The sequence below is a fragment of the Zootoca vivipara genome, chromosome 9 (genome assembly GCF_963506605.1).
Source record: "Zootoca vivipara chromosome 9, rZooViv1.1, whole genome shotgun sequence".
Classification (NCBI taxonomy): domain Eukaryota; kingdom Metazoa; phylum Chordata; class Lepidosauria; order Squamata; family Lacertidae; genus Zootoca; species Zootoca vivipara.
In genome coordinates, this window is record NC_083284.1 from 52,422,751 (window position 1) to 52,444,472 (window position 21,722).

Sequence of the window (21,722 nt, forward strand, 5' to 3'; positions counted from 1 at the left end):
CGCTTGGGGGGGCTGTGGCCCCGCTCCGGAGTCGCCGCCCGGGATCGCCACTTGCGGGCCACGGAGGGCATCGCTGGCGGGGGCGCCGCGGTCGTCGAGGGAGGCTTTGCGGGGCGAGTTGCGCACTCGGCGGCTCCTGCGCCAGTGAAGGCTCCGTTTCGGACTTTGGATACCGGGGGATGCCGCGCCCGTCGGGGCGCTCGTCGGCGCCCCTCTCCCGTTTCTCCCGTGCGGGGAGGGGGCGTCGGGGGTGCCTTTGCGCCGCGGCGCTGGATGGGCTTGGGATGGCCCTGGTGGATTGTCTGTTGTCGCCTTGACATCTGTTGTGGCCCCTCCCCTCCCGTGCCTTGGCCCCGCCCCTTGCCCCCCCCCGGTTTTGATCCTGGCTACGCCCCTGTCTGTCACAATGGACTAATATATGTGGGTGTTTGTGGGTGTGCAAGGAGAAGCAGTAAAAGTGGAGGTGGCCACATTGCTTCACAGATCTGCTTAAGCGCCGAGGTAGGGTAGTAATGGGGTTCAGGGCTTCTGCAAGATGAAGATATAACCTGGCTGTCAGCCATGTGAAATACAAGAAAGGGCTGTAGCTCAGTTCCAATCTGCTTTGCATGTGCAACATCCCAGGATCAATGCCCATCATCTCTAGATAGTATAAAGATTCGTGCCTGAAACTGGTGAGTTGCTGCCAGTAGTGTAGACACTGAGCTGGATGAACCAGTGGACTGACTCTGAATAAGGCAGTTTTCTACATGTTCTTATGAAAATGAGAAGAACAAGGGCTCACTCCATCGGCTTTAATGTGACAGGCCAGTTTCTTCAGGCTCCCCTCCCCCCAGCTATCACCTGGGGAACAGCCATTTCATCAGGCTGCCTCAGTGGGAGAGAGGAAGCAGGGTTCATTGCATCTGCTTTACGTCCTGCCCATGGGCATGTTGTTGTTGTTTAGTCGTTTAGTCGTGTCCAACTCTTCGTAACCCCATGGACCAGAGCACGCCAGGCACTCCTGTCTTCCACTGCCTCCCGCAGTTTGGTCAAACTCACGTTGGTAGCTTCGAGAACACTGTCCAACCATCTCGTCCTCTGTTGTCCCCTTCTCCTTGAGCCCTCAATCTTTCCCAGCATCAGGGTCTTTTCCAGGGAGTCTTCTCTTCTCATGAGGTGGCCAAAGTATTGGAGCCTCAGCTTCAGGATCTGTCCTTCCGGTGAGCACTCAGGGCTGATATCCTTAAGAATGGATGTTGAGCTTCAGACAATATTGTGCACTCTCCTCTTTCACCCTCATTAAAAGGTTCTTTAATTCCTCCTCACTTTCTCCTCACTATGCCCATTGGCATAGCCAGGATTTATTGGGGGGGGGGCAGGCTTTATGTTAGGGAAGCAGAACCGAGTTATCTGTGATGCAATTGGTCAGCTGGTTAAGTGTTTTTATTTATTTACTTGATATGGGGGGCAACTGCCCCCCTGCCCCCCTGGCTACGCCTATGCTTCTGCCTCTGAACTATACCAGCTGGTCACCACCAGATGCCTGTGGGAAACCTGCAAGCAGGACCCCAATGCAGAAGCACATGGCGCTCCAGACGATATTCAGAAGCATGCCGCCTCCAACCATGGAGGCCGAACACAGCCTCCAGCATGGCTAGTAGTAGCCATTGATAGCCTTGAAATTATCTAGTCCTCCTTTAAAGCCATTCAGGTTGGTGGTCAGCCATGGCTCCTGTTGGAGCCAATCCACATTTTAAATTGCGCGCTGTGTGAAATCCTTTCTTTTGCCTGTCCAAAATCCACGAGTTCTAGTGTTATATGAGAGAGGGAGTAAAACTTTTCTCTATATCCGTCTCCTCAGGCCTCGCACGCGTCTATATCCTGCCCTCACGTCGCCTTTTCGCTAAGCTAGTAAGCCCCCAAGGCGGCCACCTTTCTTCAGAGCGCACTCCGCCCTGTTTGAATGGAAACTGAGCCTATCCCGCCCGTTTCTCCTTCTTCCCTCTCGCACTCCTTCCCATCCCGGGCTCCGCCTCCTCTCGCCTTGAGGTTTCTGCCCTGAGCAGAGCGCTTCCCCTAGGAGAGCGACGCTGTCCGCGCTCGGCAACTCTCGGCGACGATGGTCCTTTGGGCAATGGCTCCGGAGGGCGCGCGGCTCTTCTCCTGGGCGCTCGCCCTGTTCGCTCTGCTCGCCACGCTGCTGGCCGTCTTGCTCGCCCGCTTGCTGCTCGACCAGTACTGGAAATACACGGAGCTGAAGCCCATCCCGGGGTTCAGTCCCTGGTACCCGCTGCTGGGCAACGCGCTGCTCTTTGAACGCGATGGGGAAGGTAAAAGGCTGGTGCGCCAATGGCAAGCGGGTAGAGAGCGCGCGCGCAGTTTTCCGAGGCAGGTGGGGAATGAGAGGGAGGGGAGGGGAGGGGAGGGGAGGGAGAGAGAGAGAGAGAGAGAGTCACCACCTGCAGTGATCAAGGAGCCCAAGAAAGTAAAATCTCTCACTGCCTCCATTTCTTCCCCTTCTATTTGCCAGGAGGTGATGGGACCAGTGGCCATGATCTTGATTTTTTGGATGTTGAGCTTCAGACCATATTTTGTGCTCTCCTCTTTCACCCTCATTAAAAGGTTTTTAATTCCTCTTCACTTTCTGCCATCAAGGTTGTGTCATCTGCATATCTGAGGTTGTTGATATTTCTTCCGGAAATCTTAATTTCAGCTTGGGATTCATCTAGTCCAGCCTTTCACATGATGAATTCTGCATATAAGTTAAATAAGCAGGGAGACAATATACAACCTTGTCGTACTCCTTTCCCAATTTTGAACCAATCATTTGTTCCATATCCAGTGCTACTGGAAGGATTTTTTTTTTTTACTGCGTCAGACCAACATGGCTACCTACCTATTAACTAGTTCATTAGAACAAGTAGCCTAGAGGTGGGATCACTGAATTTATCCTGTTCAAACCAGATGCATGTCTTTCTAGCCTTCTTTCGGCAAATGATGCATTACTTTGAAGACTTCTGGAATATCTCACTGCTACAGCTTTGGGTAGGACCACTGCCCTTTGTCATCTTATATCATCCAGAAACTATAGAGGTAAGTCTCTCATACTTAGTCTTCTCTGCAGGGCTGGAGAACTCACCACCACCACCACCAAAGGCCCCATCCTCTTGGGTTTAGCATGTCTGAAGTGGGTGGTGCTGTAGCAGGTGATGAACAGGGGGAAAGTGTAAGTAAAAAATGTAGGGGGAGCAGAGCCAACCCAAAATATGGGTTGTAGTTTTGAATCAATGTGTGGAGATCAAGAGGTGTCGTCACAGTGGGTGTCATTCCCCTTCCTGCCATTTTTTTTGTGTGTGTGGTGCACAGTGCTTTGGTCAATACGATTTCCCATCGTCAGAGTGCAGGGCTTCAGGGCCCTGTAGAGGTCCTTACCATTCTGATGTCAGGATCTGGCATACCTTGGGGCATAATCAAACTCGGGGGAACTAAACAGAAAGCAAATAAGCTGCTACCTACCTTGCAAACAGCTTAGAGGGATTTATGGTCAAGTCAGCTAAAACACTAGCCGTCACTTTGAACTCAAAAAGAACATATTTTACATTTTCTCTCTCTTTGGCAGGTTGTTTTGAGTAGCTCTAAGCATATTACAAAATCCCATCCTTACAAGTTTCTGCATCCTTGGCTGGGCACAGGGCTTCTAAAGAGGTAAAGGAAAAAGCACCCCTGGAACGTGGTTGGGCAGTGTACCCTTTTGGAAACACAGCATAGCTGGCGTGTCCAGTACTGGATGAACTATGAATCTTGTTCACAAGTCTCACCATAGACGTATAATGAATGTGTGAAGGAGGAAGTGGAGATGACGTCATAGGCACACCTGAAATCCATCCCACTGCCCACTCTCTGCCTGCATGTGTACTACTGAAAAGAGCCATTCCCTGTGTACAGAGGTGTATTTTGTAGATGGGAGGCTCCTTTCAGATACTTAGCTGTGTGTGTGGACTTTGGGTGCAGTCCTGCTTTATTTCTCTCCTGTTCAGTACCTGTGCAACCTAATAAAATGGCCAGCTGGGGACAAGGGGGGATGGAGTGTCTGGAAAGCTGAACAGGAACACTGCACACTGCAATGTTTTGTTCCAGGTCCTGCTTGAAGGCATTGCATGTATTTTTGCTTTGAGATTTGTTTGTGTAGATAATGTTTAAGTTTCCCCCCCGCAGCACTGGAGGCAAATGGCGGTCCCGAAGGAAAATGTTAACACCCACCTTCCATTTCACCATTTTAGAAGATTTCCTTGATGTGATGAATGAACAAGCCAATATCCTTGTTCAGAAACTTGAAAAGCATGTGGACAGGGAGCCATTTGATTGCTTTTTCTACATCACATTGTGTGCCCTTGATGTAATCTGTGGTAAGTGCTGTGGTTGCTGTGGAAGTGTTGCAATAAATGAGGTTTAAACATCCCTCTCAATTTCTGGAAGAATTTACCTTTTTGTGAGGCCTGAACAGAAGAGTTGTCATCTATATTGAGCACATTTCATTATTATTTTTTTAAAAAAGAATCATGAAGTCATAGAACTGGAGAGTTGGAAGATATCCCAACTGTCATCTAGTCCAATCCCCTGCAATGCAGGAATCACAGCTAAAGAATCATAGACAGGTGGCCACCCTACCTCCTGTCAAGAGGAGTCCACAACCTTCAAACCTTTCATGGATTGTAGGAGCAGAATTATTTAATTGATTTATATTTCCTTTGCTCCTAGAAACAGCTATGGGCAAGAGCATAGGAGCACAACACAATCAGGATTCTGAGTATGTCAGAGCTGTCTACCGGTAGGTGCCAATGTGATTATTCTAGCAGCAGGGACGGGGAACCTGTAGTTTGCCAAAGGTCAGAGATGCTGGTGGCCGGAGTCAAACAGCATCAGGAGAGCCACAGCTCTCCCCATCTCTGCAGCAGAGTCTTGACCCGCAAATACTTTTACTGGGGGCTAGATGGAGAAAAAGACTCTCCCCCTTCCACAATGCAGGTAGCCTTTAGCTTTAACTTGACAGTCTGCATGATAAATTTGCAAAGGCCTGCTTTGCATGATCTTCATCCCCACCCATCTTTTTGGAAGCAGATTGCACCTCTGTATGGGCTTATGTAGAAGCCCTGTGCAGTGGAGGAGCTGAACACTGCCCCAGCTCTATGTCATGAACTGGAACTCTGATTGTCTGTTTCATGTGTCATCCATATTTTTCTGCCTTTCAACACGGCACTCAACTTTGCTCAGCCTAGTATCAAGAAATCTGGGCTCTTTGCTGTACTTCTCATCAGTTTCCTGGAGATATCCCCAGCCTTGTTGCTTGTTACCCTAGGATGAGTGTTCTGATTCAAGAAAGACAGAGGTCTCCTTGGCTCTGGCCTGACTTTCTGTATCATATGTCCAGAGATGGAAAAGAACATTATAATAAATATAATAATAATAATTTATTATTTATACCCTGCCCATCTGGCCGGGTTCCCCCAGCCACTCTGGGCGGCTTCCAACAAAACAGAAATTCTAAAACACAGAAATCCATTACAGGAACCTGAAGATACTTCACAGCTTTACTGACAATGTAAGCTGCTGAGTTTTCTCTTTTTGCATTATATTTCATAGACACAGGTACTAAAATGTGTTCTGCTAAGATTCACAGGGGTGCCCCCTGCCCCAGACTCCAGAGCCCTGTTCAGGGCTTGTTAGCCTGAGCATGTGTGGGCAAAAGTTTGCAAAGGGACATGTTGGGCCAGCCCCCGACATTGGTGACTGTACCCTCTCCATTCCCAATCTTGGTGCATTTAGAGCAATGATCTAATGAAGGCTTGCAGGTGTACTTTCCTAAACTCACTTTCAAGACTCCTGAAATTTGGAATCCCACATTCAGGCTCCCTAACGGATCTCATGGCTGAGTCAGGATTCAAACTCAAGCTTGAGTCCAACACTAACTACAGTGCCTCACTGTCACCATTTTGTTATTGTCGGTACATCAAGTGTGTCTTCATAGCTAAGTCCAGGCCACAACAGAGATAGCTGATTGTTTTATTTGGCACTGCAGGGGTTGCACACATTGGATTATGCAACCTGAGAAAAGAATGGCTTTTTTGTTTTTATTATCTAAGGTTATTGCAGAAAAAGTTCAAGAAGTAAAAAACCAGGAGCGGCATAGAAGCAACGGTGAGCAAAGCAGGCGCAAAGTCAGGAGAGCGTTTCTCGATATGCTTCTGAATGCCACAGATGGCGATGGGAAGAAGTTGAGCTACCTGGACATTCGAGAGGAAGTGGATACATTCATGTTTGAGGTAGAGAAGAGTGCTGGCATAGTGTGGTGGTTAAGGATGCAATCCCATTGAACTGAATGAGCCTTATTTCCAAGTAGACATGTTAGAAGGATTGCATTGTAAGAGAAAGGAAGGTCTACAATGGGTGCCCCAAAGGCAAGACGATCTGCCTGCTGCCTAGAGGGAGGCACTTCCAAAGAGACTCTTGCTTTTCATCAGCTAAGTAATGGGAAGCAGACGTAGGTTACAAAATAAATTAAAGTGGCATCCTGGAAGCAAAGCTAGGGAAAATCTGTCTCATAGCTAGATAGGTGTGGTAACCATTCTACTAAGACCTTTTCAGAAATGGGAGTGACTCAGGCGTGTCAGTTTGCATTTGGCACATGGGAAGTGACCCAGGTGCCTAGTCTTGCCAATGCACTTAAAATTTTGAAGTATTCATTCTTGTGTATGAGACAGTGCCTTTGAATTTTGGAATTCTGCTATGAAAAACAGTTTCAGGTACCAGAGGATTGGAACTCCTTTTTTTTCCCAGGCGCTTGAATGGGTCATCAATATAATGGCCCAGAATTCTTTTATGATGTTGTTGTTGAGAAAACATTTTGTCTCTCTAATTCTTTCTTCCAAGGGTCATGATACCACTGCTGCAGCAATGAACTGGTGTATTTACTTGCTTGCTCGTCATCCAGAAGCCCAAAGAAAAGTTCACCGTGAACTGGATGATGTTTTTGGTGAGTTTTCCTTTCCCGTGGGTATAAACTTGGACAAGTGTGGGGTGCAGGACTATTTCTAGGTAAGTGGTCATAAATACCTCATAGTTCTTCTAACACCGAATTGGGGAACCTCAGGCCCACAAATACAGATTCCAGTTTGGATCTTTGCAGCTCCAATGTGGTCAGATCGTGTGCCAGCAGAAAGGTGTGCCACCCTAAGCCTAAAGCACAGAAATGAATTATGGCAGTTACTGGACCCAAACTGTTCCCAGCACCATCATCATATAAAATAGTTGTCAGACCGTCAAGGTTAAGGATGCATATTTTGCTTGTTATAAATAAGTCGTGTTTCTCTAACCGCCTCTTGTTATCTTATCAGGGGACTCGGATCGTAACATCACAATGGACGATTTGAAGCAACTACGGTATCTGGATTGTGCTATTAAAGAAGCTCTTCGCCTCTTCCCTTCTGTTCCATTTTTTGCCCGTACACTGCTTGAGGAATGTTATATTAGTAAGTAGCCCAAGTGGCTTGATGTGCTGTGGCTGTAAGCTCAGTGTTGGGTGGTTCTACAAGAAGAAACTTTCATGAATATCTGTTCTTTGGCAGGAGGATTTCGGATACCAAAAGGGGTTGATGCCTTCATTGTGCCCTATGCACTCCATAGAGACCCTGATGTATTCCCAGAGCCTGAGGAATTCAGACCTGAGCGATTTTCCCCTGAGAACGCAGCTGGGAGGCACCCATATGCATATGTGCCTTTCTCTGCTGGGCCCAGGAACTGTATTGGTATGTACAAGAATAAATAAAGAATAAAAAAGAGTAAAAAAATCAACTCTTGGCACCCTTAATGAACCACAGTTCGTAGGATTCTTTGGGGAAGCCATGACTGTTAGCAATATTATAGTGTTTTAAATGTATAGTGCAGATGTACCTAGGTTTAAAGGTTATTTGTACACCATTAATCCACCCCTTCCAGTTTTTCACTCAATCCTACCAGTGGCTGTAAGTCTACCACCATCTGTATAACTATAAAAATGTTTAAGAATTTAAAAATGAACCTGACCTTGGTGTCTCATGGCTCATACTCAATAATAATAAATATGTATTATTGCTCTGGTTATTTTTATCTTGTCATCGCTTTCCAACCCCTATGCAGGCCAGCGCTTTGCACAGATGGAAGAAAAGACTATTTTAGCCACCATTCTACGGCGCTTTTGTGTAGAAAGTACGCAGCAACGCGATCAACTCTGCCCTGTAGGAGAACTGATTCTTCGTCCAAATAAGGGCATCTGGATTCAGTTGAAAAGGAGATCATCCTCTGGCTCTTAAAACAAGAAACTTCAGGGAAATTCCTTACCACACCACATTAGGACTTTTTTTTTTTGTAAAAACCAGGCATCCCCAAACTGTGGCCCTCCAGATGTTTTGGCCTACAACTCCCATGATCCCTAGATAACAGGACCAGTGGTCAGGGATAATGGGAATTGTAGTCCAAAACATCTGGAGGGCCGTAGTTTGGGGATGCCTGGTAAAAACTGTTGGTTTTCAGAGCAGGACATTTCAGACTGCCCAACGCTACTAGGACTTCTTTCTTAACAAAATCTGTGTTTTTGCTTTTTAAAAGCCAACAGCTGCAATCCAGAATCTGATGCTTGTTCAATTGATGGGATATTGCAAACGGCTATGGGATTTGTAAGCTTCAATGTAGGTTGCTACTATATGAATTTTCTTGATCCTAAAATAAATAAATAAAATAAGCAGAGTGTTTTAATTTCTAAAACTCCTTTATTTTGAAATGTATGCACATAAGAAATATTGATAATATAGATATTGAAAATATATTTTAATGAATATAATAAAAGACATTGGAAGTAGACATCAGAGCAATCTCGGGGCCGCCTGTCCTGGACTCAGGGCAAAGGGACCCAGGTGGTGCTGTGGGTTAAACCACAGAGTCTAGGGCTTGCTGATCAGAAGGTCGGCGGTTCGAATCCCTGCAACGGGGTGGGCTCCCGTTGCTCGGTCCCAGCTCCTGCCCACCTAGCAGTTCGAAAGCACATCAAAGTGCAAGTAGATAAATAGGGACCGCTCCGGTGGGAAGGTAAACGCCGTTTCCGTGTGCTGCTCTGGTTCGCCAGAAGCAGCGTTGTCATGCTGGCCTGGCCACATGACCCGGAAGCTGTCTGCGGACAAACGCTGGCTCCCTCGGCCTATAGAGTGAGATGAGCGCTGCAACCCCAGAGTCGGACACGACTGGACCTGATGGTCAGGGGCCCCTTTACCTACTGCACTATAGTTGCTTCACAGAAACATTTAACAAGGCACCTGCCCCACAGAATTCTCATCTGCACTTTTCTGTGTGAAGGGCTGCATTTGCCATTTTACTTCTGACTTTTATAGGCATCATATGCAAATTCCAATGTGTCTTCACAGGCCACTGATAATGATTTGACGGACTTGATCACTGTGTTTGCTTGATCTGTTTTGGCAAACCAGAGAAATAATTATGAATAATACCATATTGCAATTGGGGGGGAGGGGGAGAAATTTGGAATGGATCTAAAGAGAGTGCTTCCTATTTTGGGGCAGAATACAATCTCAGCAAATTCGGATTGAACAATTAGCGCTGTTTTGGAGCTATTGCAAAAGCAACCCCCAAAGATCAGGCTTTTTGCGATAAGGAAATGACAGGAAAATGCACTAGGAAGTCTGGGTTAACACTTGCTTGATACAACATTGTTGTATCTCCCCACAACAAATCAGGATGCATTTCATTATGTCACTGAATCTCTTTGTGGACAAATTCAAGATGAATTCTCACTATCTCATCTAATCTCTCTGCAAACAAATCAGAATGAATGCTCACTAAAGAGGTCCTCTGGAAGCGACCTCAGTGTCATCCAACACTACGTCTACAGGGAATTTAGAAGCCACCTTTTGTCTGCTCTGTGCTTGATTGCTTTGGATAAAGGAGTGGCAGTATCCAATCAAGCGAAAGTTCTGCAGACTATATTTTTTTAATGCTCCCACTTTAATGGAGGTAAGTCAATATTTTTGGTTTAATTTTAAAGGTTGAGAAAGTGAGGTAGAGATTGCAAATCATCCATTAAATGGATTCTAAAACATGGTGTGTGTATCCAAGAGTTTCCAGCACTGGGCACTCTGCTTGCTTCTTGGAACTAGGGTAAATTACAACTTGTCCCAACTGTTTACGTAAGTAGACATTCTTAAATTATGCATCCCTATGAAATTTCTGGACAGATGAGTTTTCCTAACTATGATCACAATAGCATGGCTGTGTTTTCTTTCATTGGGCCTGATACTGTAAGTAGCAGTACCCCGGAAGGTGGAAAATTTAATAGATGAAGCATTCCCCATCTCTTGATCTTTATGTGAGCAAAAGCTTCATCTGCAGTGATTTATTTTTCTAGCATGAAGATAAAGGCTACCTCCAGACTGTTGCTATTTTATAGGAAGGATTCAAGCGTGTACCAGAAATTCAGGTTTGTGCAGTTACGAGAATTAAGGAGCTCTTTTCGCAGTGGACTAATATATGTTTGTGCATGTGGGCGTGGGTGTGCAAGGAGAAGCAATAAAAGTGGATGTGGTCATGCTGTATCACAAATCTTCTGCCTTAGCATCAATGTAGGATAATAAAGGGATTCAAGGGCTTCTGCAAGATGAAGAGGTCACCTGGCTATCAGCCATGTGAGAAATGAGGAAGAGCTGTGCCTTAGTGGGAGAGATCCACTTTGCATGCATGACACCCCAGGTTCAATGTCCATCATCCCCAGATATGACTGGGAAATATTCCTGCCAGAAACTCTGGTGAGTTGCTGCCAGTCAGTGTAGACAATATTGACCTAGATGGAACAGTATCCTGACTTGGTACAGAACTTTTCACATATTCTGATGAAAACATGAAGATAAAGCAATAATTATTTCTGAAACTCAAGTCCATTCATAGAATAGTAGAGTTGGAAGGGACTCCAAGGGTCATCAAGTGCAACTCCCTGCAATGGAGGAATCTTAGCTAAAGCATTCATCAAGAGAAATCTGTAGGGAAGTGGATGAGAAGATGTATATTTTTCACTGTTTTATCCATACATTTCAGAACCTTTGGAAATGGTGCACATTAAGTGAGGCTGCCTGTGGATTTTTTTGCTCCTTGGCTGTCCCAGGCCACAGTGCAGCGTTAAAAGCTACTATGGAAACCATGCAGGTCAAGACTTGTCCAGTTCTATATTCTGTTAAATGACAAGGCACTGCGAAATGTAATATAGTAGTAAGCTAAAGACCAACAGATGACACTCATATGCCAAGGCATTACCTTGTTGTATCTTATATTCTTTATTCAGAAGTGGCCACAATAATTCCCAGTACAAAGAAATGCCAACTCTTTTAATTTGCCCACCAATTCCTCCAAAATCCTTTCCGGCTTTATTATCTTTGAGTGTCTGCCTCCCTAGTTCAGGGACCTGGTGCAGCCCCCCCCCCCCATTTTCTGCTTTTCGTGGCAGCAGTAAAGGACAATACATTTAAAGAAGACATGGAGGGCAGGTGAGCCCAGCACCCTGAATTAAAGCAGCTGGAGTCCCTGGAATAGGGGACCTCAAGAGGCCCAAACTTAATAGCATCTGATCATGAGAAACAAAACATCACTCGCTCCTTTTTCTACTAAATGAAAGTAGAACATTGCTGAAATTTTAGCATCGATACAAAAGTTGTTTATAAATTTATAACCTCGAATGATTTTTCTTTTCAAAAAAGTTGGCAAGAAGCCCAGCCTCCCCCCCCCCCCCCGGTTGGTGGTCAGCCATGGCTCCCGGTGGAGCAACGGCCATAGTTTATAAACTATGTGCTGTATGAAGAAGTACTTAAGTACTTTCTTTTGCTTCTCTAAAATCCTGCATCATTCAGCTTCCCTTGATGTGCACCAGCTCTAGTGCTGCATGAGGGAGAGGAAGAAAAACCTTTTCTCTAGATCCACTTTCCGCCAGGTCTGGCCCTGGCCTGATTTCATACCCTTCGGTCATGTCTCCTGTTGCTCGCCTTTTCTCTTAAGCTAACAAGCCCCCAAGACGGACACCTTTTTTTTTCAGAGAGGGGTTACTCCATCCCCTTGACAATTTAGCTCCCCCCTCCCCCAAGTCTTCACTGTTTAAAAGAGATGGAGGTGATTACTTCGCTGTCCCAGTCCTGCCCCTCCCCGGGCTCCGCCTCGCCTTACCTTGGAGCCTTTTATCCAAGCAACCGGCTTCCCTGGAGCCGAGGGAGGCCATCCGTGCTCGGCTGCTCTCGCCGAGGATGGCTCCGGAGGACGATCGACTCTTTCCCTGGGCGGCTGCGGCGCTCGCCCTGCTCCTGGCCGTCTGCGTCGCTCGCTTCCTGCTGGACCAGTGTTGGAAATACATGGAGATGAAGCACATCCCCGGGCTCCGTCCCTGGTACCCGCTGCTGGGCAACGTGCTGCTCTTTGAACACGATGGGGAAGGTAAAAGGCAGGCAGGCAGGCAGAGAAAGCGCGCACGGAGTTTTCCCAGGCAGGTGGGGCGAAAGAAATCGAATAGGCTACTAGCCCCCATTTCTCAAGGTTTTGGCAGTCTTCACCTCCCCACTGTGCCACATTCGGGAAAGGTACAAATAGGAGGCATTGCGAAATAGCCTCGCTGTGCCTCCTCCAAACGCATCTCCCCCCTGGAGGTGGCTGAGATTCTGCCTTTCCATGTATCTCTTAATTTTAGTAAGGTGAGATGCCCCGTCTCCACTCGGAAACGAACCTTAACCCAGGCATCCCCAAACTGCGGCCCTCCAGATGTTTTGGCCTACAGCTCCCATGATCCCTAGCTAACCTGACCAGTGGTCGGGGAAGATGGGAATTGTAGTCCAAAACATCTGGAGGGCCGAAGTTTGGAGATGCCTGCCTTAACCATTTCCATTCCATGTATGCAGTATCGGGGTGATTTCGATGTAGTGATCCCCCTTTTTTTACTGTAGACGTGTGAGTAATTTTTCCTTTAATATTCTCTGAACTACTCTTATATTCCACATTGCACTTCCTCATTCCGACGGTGCAAGAAAGTCTGGACTCCGGATCAGCTGTGAATATTGATTCAAGGGTGTGATATTGTGTGTGCAGCATAATTTGGGAAGAATTGGAAATTCATAAATAGGGCCGTAGGTCATTTCTGTATATACCCTGCTTATCTAGAAGCATCATCTTCAACATCCAGAGGCTAGATGTTGAGAGCTGCATAACAGAAAGTAGCAAGTTTCCCCCACTGGGAAATGCACTTTCATTTCCCCCTCTTCACAGAATTGTAGATTTGGAAGCAACCCAAAGGCCACCTAGTCCAACACCCCTGCAATGTAAGAATCACAGGTATGATTTCTAGATTTACTGTAGCATGCAGTTTATGGCTACGATCCAGCGCACCCATCCTTATAATTAGCATCATCATCATTATCAGTTTAGTATCCCATAAGGTAGCAGTGTTATGCTATAGCAGAAAACAACAATGAAAAAAGTCCCATGATACATTAATGACTTCGCAGTTTTTAAAATGGATACTGTGATATTTGTAGTTAAAATTTCAAAACATTAAAGGAAGGGAATCAATTTATGGGTTTTGTCTCAGGTGCCAAAATGCCCGGGGATTTGCTCCAAAGTAGACGTAGCTAGGCTTGCAACCGTGAGCTTGCACAAGCTCTTCTGCTGAAGAAATTTAATGAATAATAAAACAAACGCCCTCAACATGGCAAATCGGTGGGGCTTACTTTGGAGTAGACCCATTTAGGTTTCCATCGTGAGCCTATTCAGGCACTAGCAGTCTAGCACTCTCTCAAGGCTCAAGCTCCGCCTCAGACTCCCTCCCTGCCCGGCTTTCTTGCTCTCCTCCTCCCTCGAGGCAACACGTCAGCTTTCCTCCAGCAGCTTGCCTTCACCATCCCTTGCCCGGCTCAGAAAATGACGCCTCCACGTTAGGCTCTGCCTGGGTTGAGCTGCTCGTCAGAAACCATCTCCCCGGGAACCTCTTGGGGTTCTCCCCCCACACCGTGTTTGCCGCCTCTGTTTCGCTCCGCCTGCCTCCAATGAGGCATCATCACCTCACCTTATTCATATTCATATTTATATGCATGGGCATACCCAGCATGGGGCAGGGGGGCAGCTGCCCCCCTAGAAGCAGGGCAGCTGGAGAGGACAGGCAGGGACGCTGCCTGCTGTGCTCCGCCTCAGCCTGCTTGGCTGAAGTGAAACGGCAGCAGCGGCAGCCATGGGTGTAGACAGGGGGGGGCAGGAGGGGGCAGCTGCCCCCCCCTAGAAGCAAAAAATTATTGTATTTTACAGACCATAACCAATACTTTGCCCCTCCAAAAACTGAAGTGGAAAGGGCTTTGCTTTAGCAAGAGCAGCTCTCCACTTGCTGGGGTCGGGAACACAGCTGTAACAAAAACACATCAAATAAATAAAGCAAAGTGGCTACCAGTACTTAAGCAGTTAAGACAATGGAGCAGAATATCCCTTCAGGCAAGGTCCACCCTATTCACCCTATTGTTATTCAGTGGGAGTTGTTAATGGGCATTCAGGGATCGCATTAACAGTTCTATTGGCGATTTAATGAGGGTGCAGAGGATTCAATTTGACTAAGGTGGCCCTGCAAGGCTAAAAGGAAGTGAATAAGAAGGGGGGGGGGGCTGTAGCTTTGATAGACACAGTGATGTTTATAAAAAGCATTGGTATTCCAGTCTGCCCCTCCTCCTGCATCTGTATACTGTAAATCAGGGGTGGCCACCTCCCAAGAGACTCTGATCTACTCACAGAGTTAAAAACTGGGAGTGATCTACCCCCTTTTGGGGGGTTCAGGTCAAAGCTGTTGAGTTTTTTTAAGGAAGGGAAGCCCTGTTTTGGGGGGTTTAGGTCAAACTTGTTGAGCTTCTTTTAGGAGGGAGGGAGGCCCATTTTTGTTTAGGGCTTCAGGTCATAGTTCAGCTTTTTTTAGGGAGGAGGAAAAATTTGGGTGAGCTTTTTTTAGGGGTGCCAGTGATCTAGCAGTGATCTACCACAGACATCCAATGATCTACTGGTAGATCACAATCTACCTGTTGGACGTGCCTGCTGTAAATCAAGCAGAGAGAAAGCTGCTTACAAGGCTCCTGTACAGGTGTACCTCTTGCTGCAGAGTTCTAGCATCACAGCGTCACCCAGAGGCACCCACAAATGTGAGTTATCCCTCTCTCTATTTCTTCCTTCCTTTCCTCCCTCTTCCATCCTCAATAAAATACTGGGGGGGGGGGCAGATAAGCCCCACATAGAAAGCCCATCAACATGGGGGGGGGGAGGACTCTTTAAAATACAGTATTTACCAGTAATTTCTTTGGGGGGGGGAGGCACCTAGGCCTCTAGGAGTTGGCTGCTATGCCTAGGACAATTCAAGAAAGCAGAATCATGCATATGCTATGGTAATATATCAATAGAATCATGGAATTGTAGTCGGAAGGGACCACAAGGGTCATCTAGTCCAACCCCCTGCAATGCAGGAATTTTTCCCCAATGTGGGGCTTGAACCCACAACATGGTTGAAATATTATGCTGATATGCAGCAACGCCTCGGAGCCATCGAGACTGCGGCCCTGTCTTGCCTCGCCCTCGCCTGCCCTGCCACCCCCTCTCCCCTGCCCGACCCTCCCATCCTCTTGCTGCAGAGTTCCAGCTTCACAGCATCACCCAGAGGCACCCACAAATATGAGGTATTCCTCTCTCTATTATTCCTTCCTTCCCTCCCTCTTCCATCCTTAATAAAATACTGGGGGGGGGGCAGATAAGCCCCACATAGAAAGCCCATCAAAATGGGGGGGGTGACTCTTTCAAATACGGCATTTACCAGTAATTGGGGGGGGGGGGGAGAGAGGCACCTAGGCCTCTAGGATTTGGCTGCTATGCCTAGGAGTAGGACAATTCAAGAAAGCAGAATGATGCATATGCTATGGCAATATATCAATAGAATCATAGAATTGTAGTCGGAAGGGACCACAAGGGTCATCTAGTCCAACCCCCTGCAATGCAGGAATTTTTTCCTAAGGTGGGGCTTGAACCCACAACATGGTTGAAATATTATGCTGATATGCAGCAACGCCTCGGAGCCGTCGTGACTGCGGCCGTGCCTTGCCTTGCCCTCGCCCACCCTGTCACCCCCTCTTGCCTGCCCGACCCTCCCGTCCTCTCCAGCCAAGCAGGGTAGCCGCCGCCGTTGCCAGCCCCAGAAGCACAAGGTGGCCGCTGCCGCCACCACGATGTCGTCAGGCCAGCTGGCCCTGTAGCCCCGCCCACGTTCCCACTTTGTGGCCCCGCCCCTGAATGATCATGGCTTGCCCCCCCCTAGTTTTGATCCTGGCTACGCCCTTGGCGGCAGCGAAACTGCTTCCGTTGAAAAAAACCTGGACCTGGACCTGGGCTAACTTCAGCCCACACTCCTTCAAGTCACAGCGTGGAGCATTGTGGGGCAGCACTTTCTGTGCTGTGCTCGCTGTGACTTGAAAGAGTGTGGGCTGAAGTTAGCCCAGGTCCAGGTCCAGGTTTCCTTCAACGGGGGCCCCTTCGCTGCTGCTGCCTCGTTTTATTCATCACTGCCGTTAAAGGAGCGGGCGAGGCAGGAGTGCAAGTGCGGGTGGCTCCATGTGCTGCCTTGCAAACGGCCCCCTTTCCTCTGGGGGGCTTTGACGTTGACCATGCCTCCTGGGGGATCCTGGCCACATCATTGCCAGCAAGCCAATTGGGTGGCTGGGGTGTGTGGCTGGGGCGTGGCTGGTGTGCCCCCCTAGCTTTGATGCTGGGTACGCCCATGTTTATATGGGTACGCAACTTAGGTGGGGGCGTCAAATGTTTTCCTTGCTCAGGGTGCCATATTACCAAAGTCCGCCCCTGCTGGAAGGCTCTCCTTGGTGAGGAGAGGCAACTCCTCTCCCTTCAGGCTGAGGGGCCAAGGCGCCAAGCAGACAGGTGCAATGTCCAGAGTTCGTTCATTAAAATGTACCTTAATACAAACGTAGTAATAATACCACACACAGAAATAATATCACGAATCAGCAGTACCATCAGTTAACACAACCTCAGAGTCACCAAAACAATTACAGCAAAGGTATTTCTTTCTAATCTTTGCTGCCAGTGCAAGAAGAGTAGCAAAGCTGTTACTATCACTCCAAAGAAATCGATTTCTTTTAAACCTCGGTGTTCCTACTTCCATATGTTATTTTCAGAAATCTCTCTTGAATCAGTATATAAAGGGCAGATGAACAAGTATTTTATACCTAATAGTGGCCACAGACACAGAATCTGCCTTCACAAGAGGGCTTGTTATAGCACCTATCCAGGATTGCAGTTGGCATCACTTGAATAAAATATTTTATTAGGGAAACAGGCTTGAGTTTAGTTAAATAACTGGCTCTAAAATGCTTGTTTTAATACCATGGAGAAAATTTAGAGTTCTTAATTAGCTGCAATTCCTTTCTGGAATCTTCCCTAGATAAGCCAGATCAGGATTTATCCAGGAATTCATGAAACACAAACTTTCATGATAGGAATGTATTTGCTTAGGTGCAGATGTTTCTTCTATCATGGCTACATTGACTGACCAGTTAAATTTCATTAGAAGTATATATAGCAGGACTTATTTGTGCCTCACCTACTGTACTTAAATCATTTAGGACCAAGGCTGTCTGTTCAGGACATATCTATTGCTTCTTGATCCATCTGCTTTACAGTTACTTCTGGCTGCCTTTCTCCAATTACAGTATATGGTCACAATAATCAAATATGGATTATTTTGTATGCAATGTCAGAGTCTCTTGCAATCTGAACTTGGGAAGAGGGTTCTCTTACTGTGTGGCTGTTGTTCTTAGCTTAGAGTACGTGATATGAGAACAAGTAGCGTAGAGGTTGTGTCATTGAATTCCTCATTTTCAAACCGGATGCATGTTTTCCCAGCTTTCTTTCAGCAAATGATAAATTACATGGAAAGCTTCCGGAATGTCCCACTGATACAACTTTGGATAGGACCACATCCCTTTGTGCTCTTATATCGTCCAGAAACTGTAGAGGTGAGGTTGTCATTCTTAGACGTTACTGCATGACTGGAGAACTCCCCAGCAGAACCATCAAAAGCCACATTCCCCTGAGTATAATCTGCCAAACAGACAGTGCATGCCTTGAGAGGGTGGTGAATAGGATCAAAGTGTCAGCCAAAAATGGGGGTGGGAGAGTAGATCCACTCATTCTCTTTCACAAACTGGTGGACTCTTATGAATATTCACTCAAGAATAAGTCTCATTGTGTCTAATGGGGCTTGCTCACTTTCTTGGGAGCAAGCTCCATTAGATTCATTGGAACTTATTTCTGTATAGACTAAGATGGGATTGCATTCTAAAGACTCCTGGGAATAAGTCCCGTGGAAGCCGCTAAGGCTTAATTCCTAAGAAATATAAAGAAAGGTGCTAGATCAGATTTGGGATCCTTCTGAAAAATACTACTGCAATCCAAGAACATGAGAGAGAGAGAAATAGTTTTTCCAATGCGTGCACTCGAGAAAACCATGAACTTCATTTTGTAGGATGAGCATGAGGATTATGTTTAATGCAGATATTCTGTCTGAAGATCTTAGCTGAGTGTTTTTCAAAAAGCAAATGCCACAATATCGGCTCTGATTAAAAAGACATAACAGAGTTCTAAAAAATAGGAAACTAGGAAATGAATTCATAGCCTCAGATATTCAAAAAAAGAGGGGGGTAGTGATTTATGTAAAAACTAAATATGAGGCAAAACAAATGTTCAAAGACAAAGAAGGTAGATTTATAGGCGTTCAGATCGAGATAGAAGGTGAAAAATTGTTGGTAGTAGGGATCTACGCTCCAAATGAATTAAAAGCAGATTTCTATAAAAAACTGGGGGAAACACTGACGAATTATTTGGATTATAAGGTTATAATGGTGGGAGATTTTAATGGCATACCATCATTAGAAATGGATAAATCACTAAAAAAGAGGAAAAATTTAAATCAAGGGAAATTACCAAACTCATTTGATCTAATAACAAGTAATTTGGAATTAGTAGACATCTGGAGGTGGAAAAACCCAACTGTAAAAGATTTTACATTTTTCTCGGAATCAAAACAAAGCTGGAGTAGAATAGACCATATATGGGTGTCAAAGGAATTAACAATAAAAGTAACTAAGACGGAAATATTACCAAAAACAATATCGGACCACAGAGCTACAACAATAGAATGGAAAGCTAAAGAACCTAAAAGATTTAGATGGAGGATGGACGATACACTGCTAAATGACGAGAAAATCCTAGGAAAAATAAAAGAACAAATTAACACCTATTTTGACTTAAACTTAAACAAAGGAACAGATATAAACATGGTCTGGGACGCAAGTAAAGCCGTTATAAGGGGGTCCCTAATACAACAAAACTGTATTCGCAAAAGGGAAAGAGAAAAAAATAAAGAAAACATTCTAAAAAGAATTGCAGATATTGAAAAACAATTAATAAAAACACCAGAGAATATTAAATTCAAGCAAGCGTACAAATTATTACAGACACAATTTGAGGCATTAATTAGACAAGAAGTGGAGTGGAAGATAAACCTGCTGAAACAAAAGAGCTTTGAATCAGCAAATAAAACCAGCAAATGGCTTGCCTGGCAGCTCAAAAAAAGAAAAACCCAAAATATGATAAACAAAATTGTTCAAAATGAGAAAATAATAGACAACCAGAAAGAAATAAAAGAAGTATTTCTTAAATTTTACATGGAACTATATAAAGCAGCAAAAGAAGACAAGAACAAAATCCAGAAATATCTGGAAGAACATAAACTAATAAATATCCCACCAGAGTCAGCAATACAACTAGATAAACCAATTACAGAAGAAGAAATTTTAGCGGCAATAAAAAGAGGAAAAAATGGGAAAGCCCCGGGACCTGATGGCTTATCTATTAGTTACTATAAAAAACTAAGCCAACAACTAATCCCTCCTCTCAAGGAGGTGATGAACAACATAATGACAAAGGGACAACTGCCGAAAACCTGGGAAGAAGCACACATCACTCTTATACATAAACAAGGTTCTGATCCAACTAATGTTAAGAACTACAGGCCAATATCACTGCTTAATAATGATTATAAATTATTTACAAATATATTGGCGCAAAGATTTAAAGTGATACTGGCACAACAAATTCACCATGATCAGAACGGATTCCTACCTGGACGCCAGGTTAAAGATAATATGAGAAATATTCTAAATATAATCGAATACCTAGAAACTAAAATAAATAAACAAGCGGCTTTGATTTTCATCGATGCCGAAAAGGCATTCGATAATGTATCTTGGCTCTTCATGAAAAAAAATCTTGAAATGATGGGGTAGGTGAAATATTTAGAAGATGTGTAGGAGCGATATATAATGAACAACAGGCAAAAATAATTATAAATAATGACTTAACAGAAAGTTTCCATATGTCTAAAGGGACAAGGCAAGGCTGCCCTTTATCGCCTCTTCTTTTTATAACAACATTAGAAGTATTGCTCCAGAAAATAAGAAATACACCAAGCATCACAGGAATTAAACACGGTACAAGAGAATATAAAACAAAGGCGTTTGCAGATGACGTAGTTTTAACGTTACAAGATCCTCAAACTGCAGTGCCGGAGGCCTTGAAAGTAATTGAAGAATTCGGAACATTGGCCGGCTTAAAATTAAATAGAAATAAAACAAAAATGATGTTCAAAAATGTAAGAGTGGAGCAAATAGATCAGATTCAAATAGAAACGGGAATAACGGCTACAAAAAAGGTAAAATATTTGGGCATTTGGCTATCCCCCCAAAATGTAAATTTATTTAAGGACAATTACTTAACAACAGAAAGTGAGGAGGAATTAAAGAACCTTTTAATGAGGGTGAAAGAGGAGAGCACAAAATATGGTCTGAAGCTCAACATCAAAAAAACCAAGATCATGGCCACTGGTCCCATCACCTCCTGGCAAATAGAAGGGGAAGAAATGGAGGCAGTGAGAGATTTTACTTTCTTGGGCTCCTTGATCACTGCAGATGGTGACAGCAGTCACGAAATTAAAAGACGCCTGCTTCTTGGGAGAAAAGCAATGACAAACCTAGACAGCATCTTAAAAAGCAGAGACATCACCTTGCCGACAAAGGTCCGTATAGTTAAAGCTATGGTTTTCCCAGTAGTGATGTATGGAAGTGAGAGCTGGACCATAAAGAAGGCTGATCGCCGAAGAATTGATGCTTTTGAATTATGGTGCTGGAGGAGACTCTTGAGAGTCCCATGGACTGCTAGAAGATCAAACCTATCAATTCTTAAGGAAATCAGCCCTGAGTGCTCCCTGGAAGGACAGATCGTGAAGCTGAGGCTCCAATACTTTGGCCACCTCATGAGAAGAGAAGAATCCTTGGAAAAGACTCTGATGTTGGGAAAGATTGAGGGCACTAGGAGAAGGGGACGACAGAGGACGAGATGGTTGGACAGTGTTCTCGAAGCTACGAACATGAGTTTGACCAAACTACGGGAGGCAGTGCAAGACAGGAGTGCCTGGCGTGCTATGGTCCATGGGGTCACGAAGAGTCGGACACGACTAAACGACTAAACAACAACACTTAACAACTTGGAAAGAGGTCAAACTAAACCTGGAAGTATGGAGTAAACTG

At 45.3% G+C, this 21,722-nt stretch overlaps 1 protein-coding gene across 1 annotated transcript; it reads left to right on the top strand.

Annotated features, from left to right (window-relative positions):
* The first annotated feature begins 2,090 nt into the window (after positions 1-2,090).
* Positions 2,091-8,755, top strand: LOC118083470 (cytochrome P450 4V2). Its single transcript, XM_060278774.1, has 12 exons — positions 2,091-2,312; positions 2,963-3,075; positions 3,602-3,687; positions 4,198-4,388; positions 4,741-4,810; positions 5,339-5,436; positions 5,550-5,581; positions 6,123-6,302; positions 6,910-7,012; positions 7,374-7,508; positions 7,605-7,784; positions 8,155-8,755. The coding sequence occupies exons 1-12, from the start codon at positions 2,102-2,104 to the stop codon at positions 8,325-8,327; spliced, it is 1,572 nt and encodes a 523-aa protein (XP_060134757.1). The 5' UTR covers positions 2,091-2,101; the 3' UTR covers positions 8,328-8,755.
* Positions 8,756-21,722: the final 12,967 nt, after the last annotated feature.